The sequence below is a fragment of the Perca flavescens genome, chromosome 7, assembly GCF_004354835.1.
Source record: "Perca flavescens isolate YP-PL-M2 chromosome 7, PFLA_1.0, whole genome shotgun sequence".
NCBI classification, from domain to species: domain Eukaryota; kingdom Metazoa; phylum Chordata; class Actinopteri; order Perciformes; family Percidae; genus Perca; species Perca flavescens.
Window position 1 is genome coordinate 29,518,537 of NC_041337.1, and position 27,014 is coordinate 29,545,550.

Here is a 27,014-nt window from a genome sequence, read left to right on the forward strand (position 1 = left end):
CAGCTTAGCAATTTAACATTCAAATCTATTTTTCATTCAAATCTAAATGTTCCAACGGAAAACAAGCTGGCACTTATCAAGGGGTAAAAGCAGAAGAATAACACACACATATACACACACACACACACACACACACACACACACACACACAGAAAAGTATTTTGGTGATGACAAACGACTTGAAGAACGACACCTACTGCCGAATGGAAATAAGTTTACAACATTTGAAAGTTAGTGAGAGCCCTTTTTTGATGCTTTGAATAGTCTAGGTTAGAAGAGTCTAGGTTAGAAGAGTCTAGGTTAGAAGAGTCTAGGTTAGAAGAGTCTAGGTTAGAAGAGTCTAGGTTAGAAGAGTCTAGGTTAGAAGAGTCTAGGTTAGAAGAGTCTAGGTTAGAAGAGTCTAGGTTAGAAGAGTCTAGGTTAGAAGAGTCTAGGTGTGCTATCGCCTGTCTTACGAGTAAATAGCAGAAAAAAACGTTTGGAGAAACGCAACCCCACATCGCGCTGTGTTTTGTGGAGGTGTGAGAGTCCCGTACAGTAAACGGTGACATCACTGCCTCTATCGCTTCCATAAGAAAGTTTTAAAACACCAAACACAAGCCCTGAACTGGCCGGGAGTTTGGGGAACAGCTAAATGTTTGCCAAACAACAAAGCACAGTCGATATATCTTGCACGTCGCTTTTCTTTCTCTCTCGTGAAATTAAGCTGCCTTCAGGTCCAGTAGGAAACGTTGTGTTCTACAGGACGTCGCGGCGATTGCTTTTATTTATTTTATTTTTTTTAAATCTGAACGCAGCTTCATTTGGTACAGAGCTCATTTAAGATGATGCTCTGACGTCCCGTTTCCGTGAAGGCAGCACGGAGCTGCGCCAATCAAAGCTGACCGAAGCACAGAAGAGTTATGATACCGGTCTCGTCCAGTCGCAGTGCTGTAAACTGGCAGCTTTTAACGTTACAGACTTTTTAGTAGTTTAAGTGTAAACATGTATTGTTATTGTGAATCTTTGGTTTAAACTAGCTTTCAAACAAACGCCCCCCCGAGGGCACCTCAACGCCCCCCTTTCCAAAATATTGCTCCAACGCCCCCCATCATCTTCTGAACGCCCCCTGGTGGGCGGTACCACCCCGGTTGAGAAACACAGATCTAAAGAATATTGAGTAGTACAGCTTTAAGGGAACTTATTATAACCCATTTTTATTCAAAATGCTCCCTGTGTCATATAATCTTTCTTGACTTTTCCACCCTTCACTTTCACATATGGCGTCAATGCATGCTATCTGGCTGTGTGGGTGTGCTTTTTAGTTATGAGAGGGAACATAGGTGTCTCTTGGTGCCATTATGTCCAAACCTCTACCCCGCACCCCCCATCCTCTCCGCTATTCCAAGGCCAATCTGCAAGTCATTACCGATACTCCATTAGACAGTACCAGCACAGAGCAAACTCATATTGAGATTACTCTGCAGAGTATTAGGCTGCTGCTGCTGCTGCTGCTGCTGCTGCTGCTGCTGCGGAGTGACTTGAATGTATGAATAGAATGCTGTTCCCACTGATTTATCATTGCAGATATCAGCGTTTGCTATCCTAATAGGAAAATTATAGTCTGCTTAATGGCGCTTAAAGTGGAATACGACTTAATTTATAAATTCTATTTTGGTATTTGTATGGCCTTTATGATTGTTTACCGCATCTCCAGATGAATACCAAACACACATTAGTGGATATAACTTGTTCAGTGGTAATTACAGCCTTTGGGATATTGCAAAGCCTCTTTTGATCCACTTACACTGTAGAGAATGTCTTCATAAGTCACCGCCTTTAACTGTAGTCGGACTTAATATAAATTAGAATTTTCTAAAAACAATAACTTAAACCTACATTGCGTAATTTTTTTGAGTTGATTCTCAGCAAAATCCCCTTTGTTCTTTCGCAAATATGTGCTCATTCATGTGTAATTACTTCCACCAACTAATCAAAGTATTCTCGTAAGCGTAGAATCTGCCATTCAGAATCATTCAGAATACATACGAGCGAGTCGCTCGACTGACGGCCGGCATGTTGCACCTCCAGCTTTAAAATACATTAGCCAAAGAGGGACATACCTCTGCATTTTGCCCTTTTACACTCAGTGGCACCGTGACGAATGCCAGGGATGGAGATTACTCTTAAAAAAACGACACCGCGACAGGCAAAGCAACAAGACCAAAGTTAATATTGGAGTGGCTAGAACAGCTGCGTGTGATCACGATGGAGATACTGAGAGCTAATTATCGGGTTCGACCACCGTAGGACTTAAAACGCGATCGGAATGGGAGGGGCTAGAAAGTAATATTCAGCTGGTTGTCATATACAATTTCACCGCGAGATGGGAGAAATTCTTACACAATGTAGCTTTAAGCATCTCGTAACAATGAATAAAAGGCACATTTCCTGACAGTGAAAGTTTACGCCACTGTTTTACTCGCTTTGTTTAAAGCTATAGTGCGTAGTTTCTGTCGCCCCCATGAGGAATTCTAAGTAATGACAACAACACTGTCGGTGCATCCACATGATACAAGCCTTCCGTGATCGCGCACCATCCCCACCCCTCCTCCACGCAGTTGCTAGTAGCCAAGGAGGACACGGAGGATTAAAAAAACATGATGGACTCTTCAGAAGGGGTAATTATCTTTAGTTGCGCGCAAAAGTCGCCGGACGACACCATCTTCTGAACATAGTCATACTGAGAAATGCAGAGAGAGTTGTGTGGAGTGGATAGTCTTAATTAGCTTTGTAGCAACTCATTTTGGCAATGGCTTAAATGTAACGGACGTTCATTAATATCAACAAGTTACACACTAAGGCTTTAAGAAAAAAATAAGATGTTAAAAGTTATTATAGGTGGATAGTTGTGTTGTTTTTGTGTTATGATGTAAATGCAACACGCTGATGGTAATCACTGTAGTAGCAGTGCCACACACATTTGAATTAAATCTCGTTAATTGAACCAGTTGAAAACACAATTTGAAATACAAATGAACTCTCGAGCATGAGCGGTGATGTAGCATGGATTCCAGCTGACAGCCGCATGTTGTCTTTTGATTTACTTAGGGCTGAAAGAACGCTTAGAGATTTCAATTACAGTATTTTCCTTCCAATTAATATGGTGCAAAGCTTCTGTTCTTGCCAAATTTCTTATTGATTGAAGAGCAGCAGGAATCCGCTGAATGGAAGCGCTGACCCCTCACTCGTCTCCCTCTCTAATCCGGGAGAATTAACACTGTCCGTGTTCCTCAGAGACGCTGCCTCAGGCCCTCATTTTTATCCACGCAGAAAGAATGAGAATATCCTTTAGTGTATTCATTTAGTCAAAAACATACCTAATATCCAGAAAAGCCTCATTAATACTGGGAAAGGTTTGATTCCAAAATGGCGTGTATTCATTTTGACAAGTAACTGCCACATTCAGTATTCAGTGGTTCATAAATAGGACAAAGGTTGATCCTCAAGAGTGTTGATAATTTGTAAGTGGAGGTTTTAGGCTGCCTGGGTCTTCAAACATATTCCACCACGAGAACAAAGGACGCTGGAATGAATCTAGAATGTTGTGGTTATGTGGTTGGGAGGGAAAAAAAATCAAAGGATTCATAGGTAATTATGCACATAAGGGAGTTCTGTAATGCCATGCTGGCATTTCTAATACACAATTGATTACTTGTCAATTACTGTAGAATACATTGCTTTTTTTTATGTATTTTGGAGTGTATAGGATCTGTATATTTTTCTGTCAGTGGATAAGATGTCCGTTTTCTTTTACAGCAGCATGTCCGGAACATCCTGTCCACTCAGATCTGCATCCCCTGCTTTCTTTTTCAGTCACGTCTCAATTTCTTCATTCATATTTCTCTCATGTCCAGGAGTGCCCTCAGATCCTGCCCTCCACCCAGATCTATATACCTGCTGGAGTTATGAGACCGATCACCCTGCTGGCCCAGAACCTGCCCCAGCCCCAGTCCGGACAGAGGAACTACGAGTGTATCTTCCACATCCAGGGCAGCACGCACAGCGTCCCGGCTCTGAGGTTCAACAGCACCAGCATACAGTGTCAGAAGACCACGGTAAGGCTAAAAAAAGACCACAAAAAAAAAACACTCACAAGAAGTCACTTAGATTTGCAGGCAATTTACGGCAGCCTACAAAGGTGATATCCCTTGCAATGTCTGTTGACGTGATGAATGTGAGTTTATGTGTTGGCCAAAGGGGCTTGCTATTGACTGATTACCATCTCAGCCCATCCTAATCAAATGTCTCGCATGCCCCGACTAACCCTAGCTGTATAATCTGTCAGCAGGAGCCCCATTGAGGACATGCCGTGCTGGTTTAACTATTCATAGGCTTTACAGCTGGTTAGCTGCCGTTTTAGACAGAGAGAGACCAGCATTAATAGACTGGTGTGGCAAATGCTTGAAACTGAGGCGTACTGTATGGCTACAGGGACTGATTGTCGCTAAGCCCCCCCTCTCTTCATTCCTGCCTCTTAGCCCTCAGTCAAACTGTCACCGCTAATAGGCAGCGACCATTTCAGCAATTCTAATTTCCTCAGCTCCAATCAGGGCACATGGCAGAGGGGAGGCATTTTAAAACGACACCAATTATGACTTACTTAACGAGACATATGATTAACATGCGAGCCGCACACCGCAGTGCTCGATCACGGTGATGGGTCCAATAGCGAGTCCTCGCAGTTAAAAGGCAGCAGGAGCCAGTGTGTGGCTTTGGCAGCTTCGCCGCCCGCCTCTTTCTTCAGCATGTCACACACTTGTCTGGGGCTCCAGGGTCATTTAGCCGGCTGCTGTATTACCGGAACACATCGCTGATCCGCGGCCACTCGCTGTTTTTGAACTCTACCCAGTGAAAGGGAAAGAATGAGCTGCAGTGATGTGATCCTGGAAGTCGTTCTGCCTCTGATGTTGGATGGTGACACGAAAAGTAGTTCTGGGGCAAATTATTGAAGTTGATTTCCGGGTCCTAATGATGGCTTCTACAGTTCTTTTGTGGGGTTTTTTAAAGGTGATTTGTGCATACTTAGTCGCTTGTGTTGGCTTCACGCAAGCAAGTATTCTTTTAGATTTTGACTCTTTGGGTTGCCATTAAGGCTTTTTGTCAGATTTGTCCTCAGTGACCTGACTATTTGAAAGCCTATTGAATAGAGGGTGAGCTGCAAAAAAAACGTAATTGCTGTACCTCAAGTTGAATTGGTCAAAGTTAGACACATAATTAAAGGAATTCTGACTTTTACTATTGAATTACTCTATATACCCTCGGTATGGTGAGACCTTTTCTAAGAAGTAAGTCCTGACTTAACACCAGTGCATTTAAAATATTTAGTGTAGATAAACCTTGTCGCTGTCAGGCAGAAACCTTGTATCTCCATATTTCGTTTAATTTTTGTCATAAATCAATGCTATTGATCACCCTTTACGTCTGTTTGTGGGTTTTACAAATATTTAAACAGTGACAAGGCAGTTTCTTCTTCGTCAAGTAAATAGCTCAATAAATGTTTTCAAATGAGACGCTTTTTGATTCCTTAAAAAAACAAAGGTTGTGGACATACAAGGTTTTCACCCAAAAACAACGTATTGCTTGAACACCACAGCTGTATTATGTTAGTTATTTTTGTTCCCCCTCATTTGCATTCTAAGTGTGTTCTGAAAGCCCCCCACACCACCAAGCACCAGCACTTCCTCCAGGAAATAGCCATGTGCCGTTTCCATCCCCAATATTTGATACACTACCATACAGTCAGTACAAACCATTACTACTGCTGAGAGTTGCTGGTGTGACAGAGACCTTCCTCAGCAAATCTCCAATTCACTGGCAAACTGAATGGATGCGCACACACACACACACACACACACACACACACACACACACACACACACACACACACACACACACACACATACATACAAGCCTGGCAAACCACTAACACAAAGAAAGAGAGAGCCAACGAGGAGGTGAGGGAATTATGCACACATGCACACACATGCACACACATGCACATACATTTGTTTCTTCATACTGCATTGCACTTTAATGTTTTGTAAAATCCTAGTGTTCTTTTTGGAGGAGGCAGGAAACATGGTAAATATACAGGCCTAAACACAACTTTGCAGCTGGTAATGAAGGCTGTGTGTGTGTGTGTGTGTGTGTGTGTGTGTGTGTGTGTGTGTGTGTGTGTGTGTGTGTGTGTGTGTGTGTGTGTGTGTGTGTGTGTGTGTAAGCCTTTCTCTCCACCCCCTGCCTCTCTTCTCGTCAGATGGGACTGTGATAGGATCCAATTAAGGGAGCTGTAGATAAAATGATGATGAATTGCAGTGGTGTGGTAGACTGACGGACACACACAAACACACACACACACACACACACACATACATACAAGCCTGGCAAACCACTAACACAAAGAAAGAGAGAGCCAACGAGGAGGTGAGGGAATTAGGAACAGACAATGACGATGCAACAAATCGTTTGATGGAAGAAGGAGAAAGAGGAAAGAGAGAATGGGAAGAATAAAGAAAGACAGAGGGGAGGAAAGAAAAGACTAATCTCAGCACACAGACTTGGGGAAACAAACAAATGAGGGAGAAACAGATGGAGAGAGACTGTATGTGGAATATAAAAGATGTGCATGTTTGAGCAAGTGATGCAGAAGGAAAAGAAAATCATGATCCGTGCAAAAGTGAAACTGCTGAGAGTAAATAGAACCCCAGAGGGTGGAAGGACAGTTCGGGCAATGTGGGTTTTCACATGTCCATATTCAGTTGTACAGTACACTAGAGAAGGCAAGTTATTAATGATTTATACCATGGTCTGGGTGAATACTCAATTCTGATTGGCTTCAGGGTGTGCATAAAAAAGTGATGTAGGACACTTACTAAAGGAGTTCTGGTGAAAATGACTGTTTACTGTTCTAAATGAATGCGCTACGTTAAAACAAAAAGGAAATGTGAATCTGTTATTTTTAACACTGTGCGCTGCTTCAGTGCCTCGTCCTCTGAACACCACAGGAGGGCGCTAACACACGCTGTAAGAAGTAAGTCATACTGCCCCCCCTTAACTGACTTTGTTTCACAGTGAATAACGTTATCTCTCATCCCGTTCGCTGTTCAGGTCGCCACTTCAGGCTGCGGCCGACAGTAACGTTACACTTCGCGGATCAAATTATTCGTAAAAGTCGTTGTTATTAATGTTGTTTTGGGGACAATGACATGGCTGGATAGCTAGCTTGTCTTGTTGTTCAACATACTGTCCGTTTTTTTTTTTTTTTTTTTTTTTTCTGATTGCCAGCTGTACACAATGTGATTGACTTCGGATCTTGCTAGCATAGCGTTAGCTTTCCGGCTCGTAGCTGAGCGGACTATAAATATCTCCCGTTGCTAAGGGAGGCAAGTCGTATCTAAGGTCCTTCCTATTTCCTGGAGGAGGGAATAACGTTTGCATTGCATAAGAACCTTATAGGATGGGAATGATTGTTCCAGGTATTAGTCAAACCGTCAGGCGTAACCAGGGAAACAGAGTTATTGTTTGTAAAACTTTAGATTTCGATTAAAATTAATTAATTAAAATATAAAATAATGTTTTAAAAAAATGTTATTTTCCAAGTGACCATGGTATAAGCGGGTTTATGCCCTTTGAGGTGTACATTGTCAGGTATTAAAGGTCCCATGGCATGAAAATTTCACTTTATTTTTATTTCACGGTTTTTTAACATTAATATGAGTTCACCTAGCCTGTCTATGGTCCCCCAGTGGCTAGAAATGGTGATAGGTGTAAACCGAGCCCTGGGTATCCTGTTCTGACTTTGAGAAAATGAAAGCTCAGATGGGCCAATCTGGAATCTTCTCCTTATGAGGTCATAAGGAGCAAGGTTACCTCCCCTTTCTCTGCTTTGCCCCCCCAGAGAATTTGGCCCACCCATGAGAGAGAGACATCATGGCTTGCAAACAAGCAAAGTGGCATTTGGTCAAGGCACAATACCAATTTAACACATTCATTTCAGTTTACTTTAAATATTATGCTGTCTTCTCTAGCTCTGGAAGGAACTTTCTGAAGTCTGACAAAATGACATCATCAGGGTTAACTTGGCTCAGGTTTGGAGCCTACAAAACGGGTGGTGCGGAGTTTGAAAGACATAAAGGCATTTAGGGAGTGTCTAACTTAAGACTCAAGTTGCATTTTGGGAAGCGTAGGAGTTAGGTGTTTTTCAAGCTTAACCATAATAAGAACTAAAAGTCAGGATATCTTGGATTCTAACTATTCATTTTCTAAATCTGTCTCTTGTGAGTCCCCCAACGTTATGGAAGTGCAATATCTCATCACGCAGTTTTTTTTTTTTTTAAATTGTATTAATTCTGTCTGTGTGTATGGGCAGGTTGTGTATATTGAGCTTTTTGCTGAAATCAGCTGCTTGAATCTGGAAGAAAAAACACTGAGAGCCGTAAGTGTGAACCAAGTCGCAGGCCTTTTACAAAACGAAAAAAAAAGGAGTTGGGTTTATCACCACCAAAGACACATTGCACATAGTCATTTGACACATTTCCAATATTGTAATATTGATTAGTGCAGCTTTAAGAAGCTAAAACTCTAAAGCACGCTGGTATAGTCTCTTTGCCCAGGTGTTAATGGTTTCATAGCCTTCCCTTTACCCGTAACTAGGTTCTTAATACAATAATAAGCAATAATACGTGTTTAGAGGAAAAATGAGAGGATCAGCACACAGAAGATCCATCTATGATTGAGAACCTGTTTACTTGCTACCATTGTATTGGGCATTCTCAGTAGGGAAGTGTGTGTGTGTGTGTGTGTCTGTGTGTATCACAGCTGGCTGTGACTGGGACAGTAGAGTGTAATAAATCACAGAAAAAATTAGCCAGCAGTAGATGTACACTCATCCATTCAATCTTTCTGTCTCTTTGTGCATTGTTTAGCCCCTCGCCAAACACTGAAACATTGAACCTGCATACTCAAATACACCAGGGACCCACAGTACGCATGGATGCGCCCTGGGATGTTCACAGGAAAACACACGCTGGGGGCGCGTGTGCACACACGCTCTCAGGCACGCACAGATAAGACGCTGCGTGGATACCTACTGGTTTGTTCATGGACAAACAAACGCGCACACACACACACACACACACACACACACACACACACACACCTCCCCAGGGGTTTGGAAGCCCAACGTGAAGCAGACATATGGAGATTCTCCACATGATCTTCTTCCTAATCATGTGGAGCAGACGGAGACTGTAGCATCAGCAACAACCAGCAACCTGCTTTACATGATTTATTACACTGACACACATAGGCTATCAAACACTGTGTGTGTGTGTGTGTGTGTGTGTGTGTGTGTGTGTGTGTGTGTGTGTGTGTGTGTGTGTGTGTGTGTGTGTGTGTGTGTGTGTGTGTGTGTGTGTGTGTGTGTGTGTGTCTGTCTGCTTGTATGAACTCCCCACTGTAAGTCCATACTTCTGGCACTGTTGTCAGCGGCATAGTAGAGTTTTGGAAGGATGACTGTGACTGTGTAAGTGTGTGTTCACAGTACACATCAAATTGGTCTAGACTCTGCTCAAGTCTAGACTTTTCCTAACTTTTACAATCTTGATACACATAGCCCACATGCACACACTTGTACAGATCCCACATGCAGATGTTCATCTGTAACACTTCCTCCCACCAAATAAGTCAATATAGCACTAATGTGCTTTGCCAAATACATTTTGGAGAAAAGGTATTTGGTACCCAGTGTGTTCAGACAGCGTGCAAGGTGATTTTTAGAGACATTGCGTCGCCATACAGTGCCAAATTTAAAGACATGAGTGGCCACAATTATCGGAGTATAGCATGGGGCAGCGCAGGCGTCCTGGGTTCCTGGGGAGTTCTGGGCTCAGTCAGAGCCTGAGCTGCCACACAAAGACAGCCACGCTCCCATCATACACGCAATCAGTGCGTCCATTAGACGAATAGAGACTAGGGGTGAAAATTCACTTTACTTTCCGTTTGAACACACCTTTGTATACTGCACGTTGTAGGGGGGATTCTGGGGTGGATGGTTGGGCATACAAAGCACAGGACTACTACACCAGAGGCTGGGGCTCGTGGTCTGTTGTTATAGGTGCATGTTACTAAACAAGTAAGGTAAGGGAAAGATGGAGGTTTTGGTTAAATACTGACAACATCCATGTGACTGCATGCTTCCAGTCAGCGTACATTTAACTTAACAACGGGCTTTCTCTAACCTTAACTGAGCACTTTGAGTTGCCTAAGCAAAACCATTAAAAACCTTAGTCATGCTTCAATTACCATGAGCAGATATTGTAGGGAAACAAATACAGTATGTTAGCAGTGCAACACTTTGCACATATGTTCAATATGAAGGTCTCCTGTGTGAAAGAAAAGTGCAAGCATTACGTTTCTTACAAAAAGTATTTGGTAATGCTAATTAGTTGCACACACACACGTGCACACAGTTTATGACTCATCTTGGATGCACATGTTCTATTATCATCGTATTACAGGAAATCACTAAGAACAAATAACAGCCCAAAGCACATACTCGTTGCAGATGTTGCTGAGAAGAGGAGCAACTTCAACCAAAGTGAAATCAAAAGTCAAAGTATCAGGTCAAGTGTGAGTAGTTATTACTCGCATTTACATCTTTTTCATTTATCGCAAAAACAAAAGGGAGAGTTGAACATATACGCAAAGTTGTTTGAACTAAAAGGGATCGAATTGAACTGAAATGGGGGACTTGTCTGTGTAAGTGCTCGCAGTGTATTTTTAACACACATTGAGGTATCCTTCAACATGACTAATTACATGAGTGCGACCTGCACATGGACGCGCACACATACGTACACGCCTCTCGGTTTCTCTGCCTTCTCCCCCCTCACCAGCCAGCTGCTCTGTTTTGTTAACATCGGCAGTTTTCAGTCCCTCAGACACACACACACACGCACACACACACACATACAAGAGTCATATCTGTTCACACAATCCATGGGGACATGCAATCCATGGAGACGATTCATGTAGCGAGAGAATAAACGAGTGCAGGAGCAGATAACGAATGAACCCGAGCCAGGCTGGTGTGTTACTGTAATGAGGCCAGGGACGGCTTTGTGCTCACCTTGTAGTTTTTACACCTCCTCCCCTCCCTCTCCTTTTTTCTCCTTGTCTCACCTCGCCTCCCTCTCTCCCTTGTACCCTCTGATTGCTCCTCCTCGTCTCTTTACCTCTCTTCTCCCTTATCTCATCCTTGTTTTAAACGCTTCTCTCTTCTACTGTCCTCTACCCTTTTACGTCCCATTTGCTCTTCTCTCCCTCTTTCAGTTTCCCCTTATTTTCCTCTTGCCATCCCTTACTGACTCTCGTTGCTTCTCCTCTTTTCCCTTCTCCCCCTTCCAATCTCTTCTCCACGTTTCCTAATTCCACTCCTCTCACTTTCCCCTTATCTGCTCTTTAGCTGTCCTCCACTTTGATCCACCCAACTTTCCTCTACCATGTCCTCTTCTTTTTTCTCCTACCCTTCCCTCCACCTAACTTCCTGTTCTCTCCTCTCCTCTCCTCTCTCTTCCCCAGGGGGGCCTACACTATGAGTTGGCTCAGGTAGATTAATTACATGCAGTGACATGGAGGAGCCGACCAGAGGCTTCAGTAATGAGTCTGATTACTCATCTCCAGCAGCTCCGGGCGCTCAGGGGAGGGAAGTCAGGACGGCAGGCCAGCAGAGAGGCCACTCAGTAGGGGGAGAGCAACTTTTACCCACAGGGTTCCACCAATACGGAGTTTTTAACAGCACTGGTGCCATTATTTGTCGATCAAAGCTATACCCAGAGTCAGTGACATGATGCCGACAGTCAATAGCTGTTCAATAACAAGCGGGTCTGACCTGCGGGTCTGAAAAGTGAAGCCAATGCGGAGGTGCCTCAAACCTGCATTTTGTCTCATTTCCAGCAGGGGGCGACTCCACTGGTTGCAAAGAGAAGTCTGATTGTATAGAGGTCTATAAGAAAATGGCCCTTCTTCTCACTCGATGTATTACTTAAGTAAACATTTACTGAATGGCCTCAATTGATAGTTTCAAGAATGCTTAAATACAACTTAGCGTTTAGCTTAGCGCTACTCCCCAGCTCCACCCTCTCGTCCAAACATGGTCACGTCTAGCTCCAAAACCAAGATGGCAACAGCCAAAATGCCAAACTCGAGTCTTCAAAACGGTAACGTTAGTCCACAAACCAATGGGTGATATGTCACGATGGCTCGGTCCATTTTCGTTTTTACAGTATATGTTCAATAAGTAAAAAAGAAAAGAAGCACCCAAGTGAAAATATTTCTTGAAGACAAAAGCAATACCTGATCACATATACGTTTATAGATGTAATCAGTTAAGCTGAAGGCCAGGTGGACAAAAGTCATCTACAGTAATCACCACCAGAATAATGCCATGTATGGACGAAATCATACATGGGGGGCCAAAGAGGTTACCCAGAGTGGGATGGCTGAGAGACAAAAACATAATTAAGGAAGGATTGCAGGAAATGTGAAAAACAGCATGGATAATAAATCAGAAAAACAAAAGACAGCAACAGTTTCTCATTAAGCCAAGAGTAAAAAAAAAAAAAAAGACGAGATGATTTAAGGGAAAGTGTCCAATTGCTTTCAGCTTGTGATTCAAAACATCAGGGAAGTTCAACTGGAATGGATCTCTGGAATTCTTTATGTATTTATTTTTGGTCAGACATTTGACATCATCTTAGGAAAGACATGCTCATTAGTTACAGTTAGAATACAACCCAGTGCATGTCAGTATACTGGTTGAACCCTGCTTCTGCCCTCCCGCTTTCCTTCTAGTAACAATCTGCTTTGTGAGACGCAGGGTGAAAACTTACAAACCGTATTGTTGAAAAGGGAATTTCATCATGTACAGTTTATTGCATACGGTGAAAAGTCATTTAAAAAATGAGAAAAGCTAAAAACAGTCCAACAAGTGAAACATTCTGCCATCACGGTGAGATAAATATGCATTGTTTCCTGTAGTTTAGGTTCCAAAACAATTTTTTTATTAATTAATTAATATTTTTAGCAATTAGTATAAATGTATTAAAGCATTTTAGTATGCCCACCTCTCCCCTCAAAGTATCTCAGTCTAAGATTGTCATCACTCAATATTCAAAAACAGATCCTTTAAAAATGTTGCCATTTTGTAAAGACAAGTAGCGGTGTTCCATAATTAGACGTACTTTCATGCCACAGTTCTAATCATGATATCTGAGTATCTGTCGTGTTCAAAAGGTAACAGAAATGCAGAGTTGCATTCCAAAATTAGACTTCTGTCCATCCTAAAACTTCAGGCATCATTCCACTGAGAAGATGAAGTAACAAGTGACAACAGTGACCCTGGACAAAATATCACCACGTTGGTGATAAGAACTTCAAGTTGATGCATTATGCTTGTAAATTGAACGGTAAGTTGTGGCAAAATGCCTACATCTTATATGCCACCCATACTTCTAAATCTCATTAGAGAAGAATTTCAAATTCCAGAGGTCAGAGTAGAGTAATAACTGGTGACTGACAAGACCAGTGTGATGCATTATGAAAGTGTCAGCTTAAAGAAATGCTGAACTTAATGCTCCCCTAATGTGGCTTTAACATTTTTTTTAGATAAGGTTTTAGCCACGGTAGCGGCATGGCTCTAAATGTGAGTTTGGTCCACATTGAAATATCTTAACAATTGCTGGATGCATTGAAATGTGTGAAATTTGGTACCGATGTGCATGTCCCTTTTAGGATACATTGTATGGAATTTGTTGAACCGCTGACTTTTCTTCAAGCTCCATCATCAGGTTAAAATTGTAGTTTGTCCAGTACCTTTGTTCACGGCCAAATACCTGCAAAACTAATGTCATTCCCACCAGCCTCAGCTATACCTTTTGTTTGGTGTTAATTGGCAAATGTTAGCATGCTAACATGTAGTGTAGAAATTGTCATGGTAAGCAGCGTGGCTGTAGACTCTTATGGTCCTATTTTAATAATCTAACCAATCAGAGCGTCATCTCCCATTCTCTTTAAAAGCCAGGCATGTTCGTACCTTGGCGCATTGCTATTATGATGGCGGATTTGCACCATAATCATTTTATTTGTAATCTTTTGCATGTTTGTGTGCTGCTGCGCTTCCCTGTGTGTGTTACAAGCATAGTATGCACGCTGTGCATAAGCCTAGCCACATTTTACTAATTTGCTGTTCAAATAACAATGAAATGCTGCGCTATTGACTTTCAGACCAGGTTTTTGTTGGTCAATGGCACGATCACTTCCCGCTGCCTCAAGATAGCAATACGCCAAGAATGCACCTGAACACACCTCCCTGTAAGACCAGCACGCCCATGGGCGCAAAGATACGCGCAGGTGCATCTGTTATTTAAACGACGCGGGCGCTGGACGGGAAATTGACAACTGCATCGGTCTTAAACTAGCAAAGAGAGTTGCGTCGGGCTTTGCGCTGCGCTGCGCCGGGTGCAAGATAGCGCCCTTAGTCTTCTTCCCTAATGTATCTTTTTTTATAATGACAAATTCTACAAGATCAAATTTGGATCTTGTGGGAAGTTTTACACTTTGCAAGTTCAAGGCGTCCTGAGGTTTAATCAGTAGTTTAATTCTAAAGCGGTTTTAGCTGAACCTGAAATCCTTCTTCTGCTACTTCGTTCTCCCTCTGCTGCTTCTCCTCTCCTGAGTCTTTTGCTTTATCTTTTCTTTATTTTCAGTATATAATCATTTACTCCAAAGTGTCCCGAGGAAGTGAGCTAGTGGGTTGATGCTCAGTGTGACTGGGTGGCACAGCGTCGCGGTTTCACAGTGTGGTCTGTGTCGGCATTCGAAGCCATGTGACAGTATGAATAAAGCATGATGTGGCGGGCAGCAGGGTGGGCAGGGACTGACAAGAGAACAAGCTCAGCCAGTGTTTTGGGTGACGGCAGACAAGTCCAAACCCTTAAAGTTTAATGGGGGCCACACCGCAGAGAGAGGCGTATGTGGGCATGTGCGCCCTGTGGTTTTACTGGTGCTGGAAGCTGCCATACACAAGCCTTTAAACAGTGGGACGTAATAGTGATGCTAACAGAGTCAACAGCCTACCTCATGTGTGATGGATCAGGGTCACACTGAAGTAGTGGGAAGGGAATAAGACCAATCAGCTTTTCCTTTGTGTCAAAAGACTGTTTTGGTTGAATCCCTTTGCTCGGGAGCTGCTGACCTCCCAGAATCCTGTGGTGTCAATGGTCTGTGTTTCTTAGCTGTCTCAATAGAGAGCCAGACTTCCCACATTCCTTCTTCTGTGGCTGCTTACAATGTCTCCTTTTTCCTCTATTTATGCTCTTCTTTTTCTCCTATTCATCCCTTTATTTCATCGCCTTCTCCTCAAGGCTTTAGGCTGAGCTGAAACCATTACCGATCTGAAATAACACAATGTTTTGCTTTGATAAACATGTGTATCACTTACCTACTTTGCGTGTACACAGGGCACCCATGCAGCTCATTATTTTTAAGTAGGCCCCACCCGTTTGGTCTATTAGCACCAGCTTTACAGATTCCATTGCCTGCAAATATGTGTTACAGCCTTGCAAAAGTAGCGATAAAGATGAATGCTTCAGCCATAAAGCTTTCGGTGACGTGAAGTCCTGTGGGCACTCTGCACTTCAGGGTGGGCTTGGATGACTTGGGGTAAACAAGATGATGTCAAAGTATCTATGTATCACTGCCGTTATGAATTATTATTTGTAAAAAGATAGTCTCTGTTGTGTGCTGATAAACAGCCCTCCTGAAACTTACATTAATATACTATAAATAATAACTAATTTGCAGTTTTTTAGGCAATGCGATTCCAGCTAGATTATATTTCTTTTATCAACATGGAAATGTTAATATTAAACACATTTCCAAAATTGTCTGCAAAAGATTTACTGCCAATGTATTTTATTAGTTTTCCCTTTGTGCTGCTGGCAACTAAAGCACAATTAACGTTTTATGGTTTAGTCAGGCAACTCAAAGAACTTGGTAAGTGAAAGATCATGGTCCCGGTAGACAAAGCCAATGATTTAAAGCCTGAGACAAGCCATGCAGACTTATTTAATATTTCACCAAAACCACAATATTTCCCTTACCTTAACCAAGTGTTGTGGTCGCCTAAATAAGACTGTCCCATTGCAGTGAATGCTTGTCCAAATTCTTAATTTACCTACTGTATGTTTGCTGACAAGTGTCCCCTTGTGGCCATGCAAATAATGGCAGTCATCTCTGTGAAGTAAAGCTGGACGCAGCATGACCTTTTTATAACCATAAAAAATCTATTCAGCGTAGTTTTTTTAGTGGATGGTGGGACTTGCACACAGTTTGAAACTCAGCGTTGGTTTCTTTTAACCATGACCACGATCGTTCTCAAACCTTAATCAAGTAGCTGTTGCTACCTCAACGTAACCAAATCTTCACCAAAAAAGTGGCAGATCAGATAATGGTCTTACAGATACATTTTTTAAACAGGCATATGAGTTTTGGAAGTCACTAACAAACAGAAAAACATGTCCATACAGAAAACACTCATACAAGAGCTCCAGTGTTGAACTCCTGTGCTTTCACATTTACTTTAACCTTTTCCCTTTGCCCACTTTAACCTTTTCCCAATAATTTTGCAATATAAGGTCTTCACGTTTACCTGATCGGGAAGAAAGTTGCCAAGAAAGAATCAGCCTTAGCAAATACGTATATATGGCAAAGCAAATGAATGTATATTTTTTAAAAGACAGGGTTGTTAACTTATGTGTGGGAAAACAGTAACAGCCCAACTTAGGATTTTGACTTTATCTACACAAAGAACAACATAATCAAGTATGAGTATCTTATCACTCTTATGATAATGTTGTTGTATTTGAGACATGGTAGTAAAGTTTTGACTGTATTAAACGTGTGTGTGTGTGTGTGTGTGTGTGTGTGTGTGTGTGTGTGTGTGTGTGTTTGTGCGCGTGCGTGTCGCAGGCCCCATTGCCCGTCTATCAAATCCAGTGTGTCAGGGAGCAAATTGGAAATGTCAATTTCACTTTACACTGCTCCGCATCTTATCTCTCCCCTACCCTCATCCCAGCACTTAGCTCAGGTGTAAATGAATAAGGTCCTCCCACACGTCTTCCACTGTCTGATTTCAGTCTGCTTTCCCCTCTCTGACCATTTCTCCTCCTCCTCCTCCTCCTCCTCCTCCCTCACTTCTTCTTCTCTTATCTCCCTCCATCCGACCTCATCTCCTCTCCTCCCTTCCCATTCCTGTCTCCATTCTTCCATGCCCATTCAGCTGTAACCCATCTGTTATTTCTCTGTGTGTATTTATGAAATATGTCTGTTTTGGTGAATGTGGATTTATGCATGCGTGCGTGCTCGGCCTGTATCACTGTCTGCAACGAACAAGCCGGGGCGAATGACTATGCAAATGAAACGATGTCTCATACAATTCCCAAATTTGCATTGAATCCATTATAAATCAGCAAATTCTCACACACTCCTTGCCTTTCTGTTTCTCAGTACGACTACGAGGGAAGTGACATCAGTGACCTACCAGTCGACCTGTCCGTGGTGTGGAATGGAAACTTTGTCATCGACAACCCGTCCAACATTCAAGGTAGAAACAATTTTTTTTTTTTTTTTGTCTTTTTAACCGTCTCTATTCTCCACTCTGATTTCGGTGGAGCATTGTTACTTGGCAAAAAGAAAAGAAAAACTGAATCGGTTTCGTTTGTTTATCTGTCCGTAATGATTTTCTGTGAAGCGACAACGTCGTGTGCAGTTGTTCTCTCCTTCATGGGAAATCTGTAATTTCATTTTTTGACAGCCGTCAGGGAGAAAGGTGAAAGTGTACCATCCGTTTGTGGGAGAAAAAAAAAAAAAAACACTATTCTTGTCTCCGGGATGAAAGAGAGGCACAGGGAGTGATTGATGGGTGGTGATGATATTAAACAAACATCCAACAAAGAAATGAATAGGGATGGATGTTAGAGAGGAAGATAAACAAATGGCGAAACCAATAGGCAGAAGAACGGATGGAGGGGAAGAACGATGGGTGGATGACAGGTTGATAAATGCACCATGTAATGGCGGGGTGGGGGGGTGGTGGTCGATGAGAAGAAAGGGATTGATAAAGAGAAACCAAAAGCGACATGGAAGGATGGCATTTATTATTTCTAATCGCTATTTGTGCATGAAGTGGAAAACAATTACCAGTTCTAAATACTTTATCAAGTGTAATATACAGGGTGGCGGAGGCTAATGATTCTAGACGTCCCATTACACAAGATAATCTAAGTCTTGCTCTCAAGTGTGTCACACAGTCTTTGGCTCTACATGTGCATGTGTAGAGTCAGATTAAGTAACCCTTCCTATTGTATTCTCTTTTTGTGTGTCTTCTTTTCACCTTTTGTTTCAGTCTTTGGGTGACACACGTTCACGTTTTAATCTCACATCCATTGCGTCCTATCTGACCTCATTTTGAAAAATGTCAGACATGCAGTTCTTTTTTGCAGATAGCTTGGAAATTAGTTGCTTATCAGCCGCGACCTAATTCTTCTGCCTGTGTAATTGTGTTTATAACGTGTTCCTTTTCATATTTCCAGTCTGTCTGTGCTGAAAGATCCTACTGTCTGGGGATTAGACGTCCTAAAGTTTAGCACGTGCTGAGAAATGTTGTATCTGCCATTACAAAATAAATAATCACCTGTCTGCGCAATCAAGCAAATACACCCATTGACATTTTTTGTCATTTATTTTATTTAAACAGGGACAATGCACAAGTTAACATTAACCTTGTATAAGAAGAAGGAGAGATGCATTGTACCAGGTTAGAGCACAAGTGCTATTTTCCGCCCGTGCTGTTATTTTAAACTAGAGATTTGTTGACTTTTCCTAATCAGAAAAGTACTCAACTGAGCAATACAGGCCTATATTTGATAGTCTATATCAGTATTTCTCAAATGGGGGTACGTGTACCCGTAGGGGTACTTTGGAGGACTGCAGGGGGTACGTGACATTTTTTGCAAAATGTTTTTCAGTTACAAGGCTGTAGTTACTTCTACAGTCATTTCCTTCGCTTTTTTCAAAGTTTTTGAAGGTTTTGTGTCGCTTGTTTTGACCTATTCTTGCCTTTCTTCCTTTGTTCTACTGTCTTTTTTTTCTTCGAAGTTTGTTTCTCTTTTTTCAAAGTTTGTCGCTTATTTGAATTTTTTGTCACTTTTGTCGCCTTAGTGTTGCCTTCCCTCATACTTTTATGTTTTTTTTTTTTTGTTTGTATTACTATTTTCGACCTATTCTTGCCTTACTCCGTCTTTTCCCAAGGTTTTGTTTAAAAAAAAAAAATATCTGCATTTAAATGTTGCAGTTGTTTAGTAAATCTATTGCTGACATCGCTGTATTGTTGCTCTTTATATATAGACTCTTTTTTTTTTCTACGAAAAACTATTCGCGCTGGTTTGGGGGTACATGGCTTAAAAAAAACTGTTCAAAGGGGGTACATTATTGAAATAAACTTGAGAACCACTGGTCTATATACACAATGTTCCACTTCCAAGATTGCTCCTGTGCCACCGGAAATTCTGCTGAATGTCCCTCATTTAGGCCGGATGTCCATTACCTTGGTGCTTCCTTAGTGTTGGCATTTTAAACTCCGTTCAATTTCCGAGGACTATGGTTAACTGCTCCTCAGATCTCTGCAGGGTAAATCCAGACAGCTAGCTAGACTATCTGTCCAATCTGAGTTTTCTGTTGGACGACTAAAACAACCTTTGAATTTAACATGTGTTCCACCGAAACAAGTTCCTTCGCGAGGCTATTTTGCAGAGGAGCCGTTGCTCCATCCTATGCTTAGCGCCGTCCAAGATGATTGTGATTGGTTCAAAGAAATGCCAATAAACCAGAGCACGTTTTTCTCCCATACCGGAAAGCTGTGTGGACTCGCCAGAGCCTCCTCCGCGGCGCTGTGGAGGAAGGTCTGGCAAAGCAAGAATAATATTTGGTGAATAATCCAATAGAGCAGACTCGGGGGACGGCAGCACGGGGCAGGACAGCAGGGTTCTGGTATTTTATCTGATATTATTTCACAACATTTAGTTCAAAGTGTTTAGACTGGAATTATGAAAGAACACTATTATACTAATACTATTGTTTCTCCAAATCCACAAATTTCCTCCCAGCTCACTGTTGATATTTTGAAAATAAACACAGTTCACAGTTGAGTTAAAAGACCGTGAGCTGGGAGGAATTCAGGGGATTTTAGAGCACTCTTTAAACTATGAAGAGAGTGTTCTTCTTGTTGTTTTTTCCCATCTCCAAAATCAGTCTTGAACATAAACTAAGGATGCATTATGGCAGTTCAGACACTTGTACCGAAAAGCAGGATTTCAGTTCCCTATATATCTTTGAACAGAACCCATAACAGGGGTTTATCCAGTTTTTAAATGTAGAGTTCTCCAGCTAACTCTTGAAACAGACCCCAGGGATGTGCTCTGCATGTGACAGCAATGGTGTTGAGAGTTTGGGAGTGTGAAATCCAGTGATCTGAAAGATAGTGGGGGGCAGATGGATCCAAATATCGATAATATCGATACCAACCTTGGTATCGATATTGATCAATACCAGCGTAATGAGATCGATACTTTAGCGGAGGAGGCTCTGGCGAGTCCACACAGCTTTCCGGTATGGGAGAAAAACGTGCTCTGGTTTATTGGCATTTCTTTGAACCAATCACAATCATCTTGGACTGCACTAAGCATAGGATGGAGCAACGGCGCCTCTGCAAAATAGCCTCGTGAAGGAACTTGTTTCGGTGGAGCACATGTTAAATTTAAAGGTTGTTTTAGTCTTGCAACAGAAAACTCAGATTGGACAGATAGTCTAGCTAGCTGTCTGGATTTACCCTGCAGAGCAATTTGATAATCCACCTTCATTTTTTTAAAAGTATTGGGTATCATATCTTATCGATGCCGATACTGGCCCTGTATTTACTTGGTATCAGATCGATACCAAATATTGCAGTATGGCACACCACTACTTAAAGGTGCTGTGTGTGAACTTGACAAGTATGTTCCTGTTGTTCTACTATGAGTCGGCAATGCTTAAGAGTGCTTGAAAATCCCCTGAATTCCTCCCAGCTCACGGTCTTTTAACTCAACTGTGAACTGTGTTTATTTTCAAAATATCAACAGTGAGCTGTGAGGAAATTTGTGGATTTGGAGAAACAATAGTATGAATGTGTCCAGTCTAAACACTTTGAACTAAATGTTGTGAAATAATATCAGATAAAAAAACAGAACCCTGCTGTCCTGCCCCGTGCTGCCGTCCCCCAAGTCTGCTCTATTGGATTATTCACCAAATATTATTCTCGCTTTGCCAGACCTTCCTCCACAGCGCCGCGGAGGAGGCTCTGGCGAGTCCACACAGCTTTCCGGTATGGGAGAAAAACGGGCTCTGGTTTATTGGCATTTCTTTGAACCAATCACAATCATCTTGGAAGGCGCTAAGCGTAGGATGGAGCAACGGCTCCTCTGCAAAATAGCCTCGCGAAGGAACTTGTTTCGGTGGAACACATGTTAAATTCAAAGGTTGTTTTAGTCGTCCAACAGAAAACTCAGATTGGACAGATAGTCTAGCTAGCTGTCTGGATTTACCCTGCAGAGATCTGAGGAGCAGTTAACCATAGTCCTCGGAAATCGAATGGAGTTTAAAATGCCAACACAAAGAAAGCACCAAGGTAATGGACATCTGGCCTAAATGAGGGACATTCGGAGGGGGCAGAGAAAGTGTGCAAGCAGCACCCAAAGCCAGTGGTGTGTTCCTCATAACAAGCCAAAGGAAGACTTACTGTAAACGGAAACAGCTGGCAGGGTTATGGATGAGTAATTAGTTTGAATCAACAACAACGCCCCACAGGTATGTTATAGTTAATGTGCTAAAGCCTCACAGAATACCTTATTACGATTTGAAGTTCAACGCGATCCTTAGTGCTAAAGCTCCTTCAAAACATGCATTATAATAAACGTCCTCACTCATGCAAATCTCATAAAGACCTTCTCCTCCTTTTTCTCTCCATCCTCTATTAATCCCTCTCCGCTCCATCCCTGTCTTTTTCTTTTCTGAATTGGAGCTGTATTATCCGTCTAAGGCAGAGCCGCCCGGCGCCGGCCCAGCTTTGCACCGGTGTAAAGTGGAGATGTTAATGTTAATTAAATCATTCATTTGGTTCAGATTAATTAGCGTCACGCTACTTTTAAGCTGAGCCGTGGCTAATCAGATTAGGCCCGAGCGGAGGGGCCGAGGCGGGCAGATGGGTACGTAAGAAGCTCGCTTTGAAGTCCGGCCACCGTCTGTCTGCCGAGAAGAGGGAGGAGAAGGAGATTCTTCCATGATCTGTTGCTTCTTTTCCCTCCTCTCTGTTTTTTTTTTTTTTTTTTTTCACTTCAGTTCATTTCAAATTTGTTTAACTGGTGTGACAGCAAACAAACCTGCCTGCAGGTTTTGGCATTGTACTATCAAATGAGATAATTATGATAGAGATTAACAGATGAGAAATTAGTTGGCAAAACTGATCATTTATCTGTACTTTTTCCTCTCTTGTTTCCATGTGACTTTCTTTTGTCTATTTGTTTTTGCCTGTTTCTCTACTCGCACAGATTCTCTGTTGTTGAGGGTCTCTTTTTTTTTTTACTCAACCTCTCCCACTCTCTCTGGCTCTATCTGTTTCTCTGATTCTCTCTGCCTCGCGGGGCCTCACCATCTTTAAATTCATAACAATTCGTGTTGCTGTTTTGTTAACAAGCGCAGCTAAAATGTATCCTCCCCCTCCTCCCTGCTGCCTTTCATCTCCCGTTCGTCTGTCTTCTCAGGTGTTTGAGGGTTTAATTATTTATTTATCTATTTATTTTTTAATTTTTTTACTTTTAATGACTTTTTCCACTCTGCAGAGTTGAGGGAATGTTTTTTTTTTTACACGACAAATTATCAATTCCCTGTTGGGGATAGAAGACATTACCTATTGAATTAATTTCTGTAATATCCCTCTAGGTTGCTTATTCATTTTTTTTTCTCCTTCTATTTATCCGTGGAAACAGTAATTTTCTTGTTGTCGCAGCCTCATAGTGGTTATAATCACCTACTGCAAGTTTTATGTGTTTAACATTCATTTATGCTGTTTCTCCTCTCTCTCTGTCTCTCTCTCTCTCTCTCACAAACTCCTGATTACTTTTTTGACTTTTTTTCTTGCCACTGTTGCTTTCTTTCAAATTAACAACCTACAGAACTTTCTGTTCATCAAATTAATATTTCTCAAACAGTTTGGGTAACATGTTAGGGCCATTACATAGTCAACACGAGCAAGCGGCGCGAGCAAGCGACGCGAGCAAGCAACGCGAGCAAGCAATGCGTTCCCTTTCATAGTCTACACAGTAGACGCAAGCGTCGCGGGCTATGCGTGAAATGCAATACACCGCTCACGCAACAGGGGGGTAGCAGTTTCTGCAGTTACCCTACCATCTCATCCCCCTACCACCCGCCTCCCGTGTTGGTAAAAGGAAGCGTAAGAGCGTCAGGCTGATTGTGGATCCATGTGAGACTACCCACCTCGATTGGCTGCAGGAAATACAGCAGGAGACAGAGAGAGAGAGAGAGAGAGAGAGAGAGAGAGAGAGAGAGAGAGAGAGGGTGAGGGAAAGTGAGAGGAGCGACATACACACCACTTTTTGTAATTACCTGTGCCATTTTCTACAAAATCTATAATGTCTACGTATAAGCTCGCATTTTTCCTCTTCGTCCGCCATTGTATTCAAACCTTCTTTTGTAAATATAACATATACTTGAAATAATGTAAAATACTTGCAGTGTCGCCCCCCAATGACAACGCATAGTATCCCATGCATCGGCGCATCGCGTAACAAAAACTGGGACGACACATTTTGCTACGCATCAACGCATAATGGTGGCCGAAGCGTAGCGATGCGTAGCCTTGCGGACGCGTATGCGTATACCGATGCGTTGCCTTTGTAACGGCCCTTAGTGTACACAATACAAGAACCCTAGTTCATGCATTTAAATTATACCAAGTCAACATGTAGCCTACTCCAGCCGGATGTATTTTTTTTTTTCAAAAGTTTAAACATGATACAGATTTTCTGTGCTGATAGATTAATAAGTGTGTACAACTATACTTGAATTGGTCAACATTTTGGGGAACTATGCTTATGCTCTTCTTTCTTGAGAGTTAAAGGGGTGATAGAATGCAAAACTGATTTCACCCTGTCATAGTTGAGTAACGACAGTTCGGTGGGTAAATAGGACATACATAGAAGCTCAAAGTCCCACTGACACCCCTTTACTATGAAAATCTCATATTTTGAACCTGCCGCTGAAAACGGGCGAATCTCAACAAAGCTGGAAGTTGACGTCAACCTCCCAAAAACCGGAACCTTTGTCAGCCCATGGGTGTATTAAGAGAACGGTCACGCCCCAACATTTACATAGGCTACACAACTGACCTGAGATCAGGTAGTCTTCTGAATCTAGCTAGGTCAGGATCTCTGCTATTACATTGCAAAATTCACTTCTGAAACTTTTTTAATGCGAGAAATCAACAATGTAAAGCTCAAATATGGGCCGCTCTACGAAAATGGATGGCTAATTGCAAATTTTATCCGACTGTGTGTCGGAGTTCAGCGCCGGTGCTGCCTGTGTTGCTGCCTCGCCGCCCAGCCTGCCTTCCTTCACACACCCCGGCCTGCTATGAGGTACTTGGAGCTCTGTCACGACTGGCAGCCCACAGCACTCCATACCTGTGCAAAGTCACCGTCTCTTGGGGTAATAGACAACTAAATGCCCCTGCTCTGACAGAGCTCCAGGGCCTGAAACTCCCCTCTTCCTGCTAGCTAAATGCCCGGTTTATGTGAGTGAGAGCGCGGTCAGCGAGCTTGTTACACCAGCAATCTCTTACCACAGGTTTCAGTTAATCTTTTAATGTGTGTAATTATAATGTGTTGAGTTATTTAAACAAACGATTGGGGAAATACACGCCTCTTGTCCGCGAGTCTCATTGATAGAGCCTGCGGCTGGATGGAGCTAGCTAGCCTCCTCTTAGAATTCCTCTGGAATTCACAAACATTCATTTACTTGAAATTGGACACCGTTGTTAGCTATATAAGACATTTAGTTAGATGTTGTATAACTGGGGTGACGAAATTCAAACTGTAAATATACTCGGAATTACGCCGAAAATGAAGCTAACTGTCTGTGATTTGTAGCTACACACAACTAGGATTGAATTGACAGTTGCAGCTAACGAAACCCTTACAGCTCACAAATATTCATTAACTTGAAATCGGACACCGTTGTTAGCTTTATAAAACATTTAGTTAGATGTTGTATAAGTGGCGTGACGAAATTCAAACTGTAAATATACTCAAATTACGACCAAAAATGAAGCTAACTAGCCGCAATCTTGTACACATAGCTAGGATTGTAGGGACAGTCGCAGCTAACGAAACCCTTACAGCTCACAAATATTCATTAACTTGAAATCGGACACCGTTGTTAGCTTTATAAGACATTTAGTTAGATGTTGTGTAAGTGGCGTGACGAAATTCAAACTGTAAATATACTCGAATTACGACCAAAAATAAAGCTAACTGTCCGTGATTTGTAGCTACACAGATAGGATTGAAGTGACAGTCGCAGCTAACGAAACACCTAGCTAAACTTCACAAATATTAACTTGAAATCAGACACCGTTGTTAGCTTTATAAGACATTTAGATGTTGTATAGCTAAGTGGCGTGACATTGTGTGTAACATGTGGTAAGAGATTGCTGGTGTAACAAGCGCGCTGACCGCGCTCTCACACTCACACAACGGGCCATTTAGCTAGCAGGAAGAGAGGAGTTACAGGCCCTGGAGCTCTGTCAGGGCTGCCAGCCTAACGGAGCTCACAGCAGCAGCACCGCCGCTTAGCCATTAGACATCAATTTTGGTAAAACGGCCCATATTTGAGCTTTATATAGTTGATTTCTCACATAAAAAAGTCTCAGAAGTGAATTTGGTAATGAAACATTGCAGTGTCTGAAATATGAGATTCTGTCGCTTCTCTAATGTGTGTGTATTGGGGATTCGCTCAACCAATCAACACGCATCTCTAATGTCTGCATATGGCAATTCGCTCAACCAATCAGCGCGCAGCTCATCTAAATATTCACGAGCATACCATATTTGGAAGAAAAGCTCTTGTTACAAATAGGGCCAAAACACAGGGATGCATAAGGGCCAATAAAATATCAACCAGGCCATTTTCAGCCCAACCAATGTTACATACCCCATTAGGAGACCATAAGGAACAGTGTGAAATACTCTATATAATCATTCTATCACCCCTTAAAATGAGGAGATCTATGTTATATCTGTATGCTAAATATGACGCTACAGCCAGTTAGCTTGGCATAAAGACTGGGAACAGGTAGAAACAGCTTGCCTGACTCTGTCCAAAGGTAAAAATAAATACATAAATTAAAACTACCAGCCTACCCAGCTCCTTTTAGCTCCCCATCATTTCAAAGAAGGGAAAATGTTTTTGGGTGTTAGCAAATAGCTTAAATTCTACAAGCAGGCCTAGAGTAGTAGATATCCATATCCATTCACTTTTGAATTAGGGCAGAACACCCCAATATTGTCTCAGCTTTTCAGACATACTAATTAAAACCACACAGGCTATACAAAAATACATGGTGGAGACGAACGCTAGTGGAGCAGGGCAAGCCAGGAAATGGGACACCAGTTGTATCAAGCATGTGCCATTACAGCAGCATATAAGTTCAGTTAAACCACAAAGAGTGCAAGGTAAGGAACAAGGGAGCTAGCTTCCATCCTACTGCAGTTAGCCTCTGCTCCGCTAGCTTTTTGTTTTCATGTATT

General features: G+C 42.2%; 1 protein-coding gene across 3 annotated transcripts in view; it reads left to right on the forward strand.

Moving 5' to 3' along the window:
* The window catches only part of LOC114558410 (plexin-A1), a 295,347-nt gene that overhangs the window by 189,589 nt on the left and 78,744 nt on the right, over positions 1 to 27,014 (forward strand). For all 3 annotated transcript variants that reach the window (XM_028582404.1, XM_028582402.1, XM_028582403.1), the window contains exons 11-12: positions 3,897 to 4,097; positions 17,608 to 17,704. In XM_028582404.1, coding sequence (XP_028438205.1) covers positions 3,897 to 4,097; positions 17,608 to 17,704 — 298 coding nt within the window. The remainder of the gene's footprint in view (positions 1 to 3,896; positions 4,098 to 17,607; positions 17,705 to 27,014) is intronic.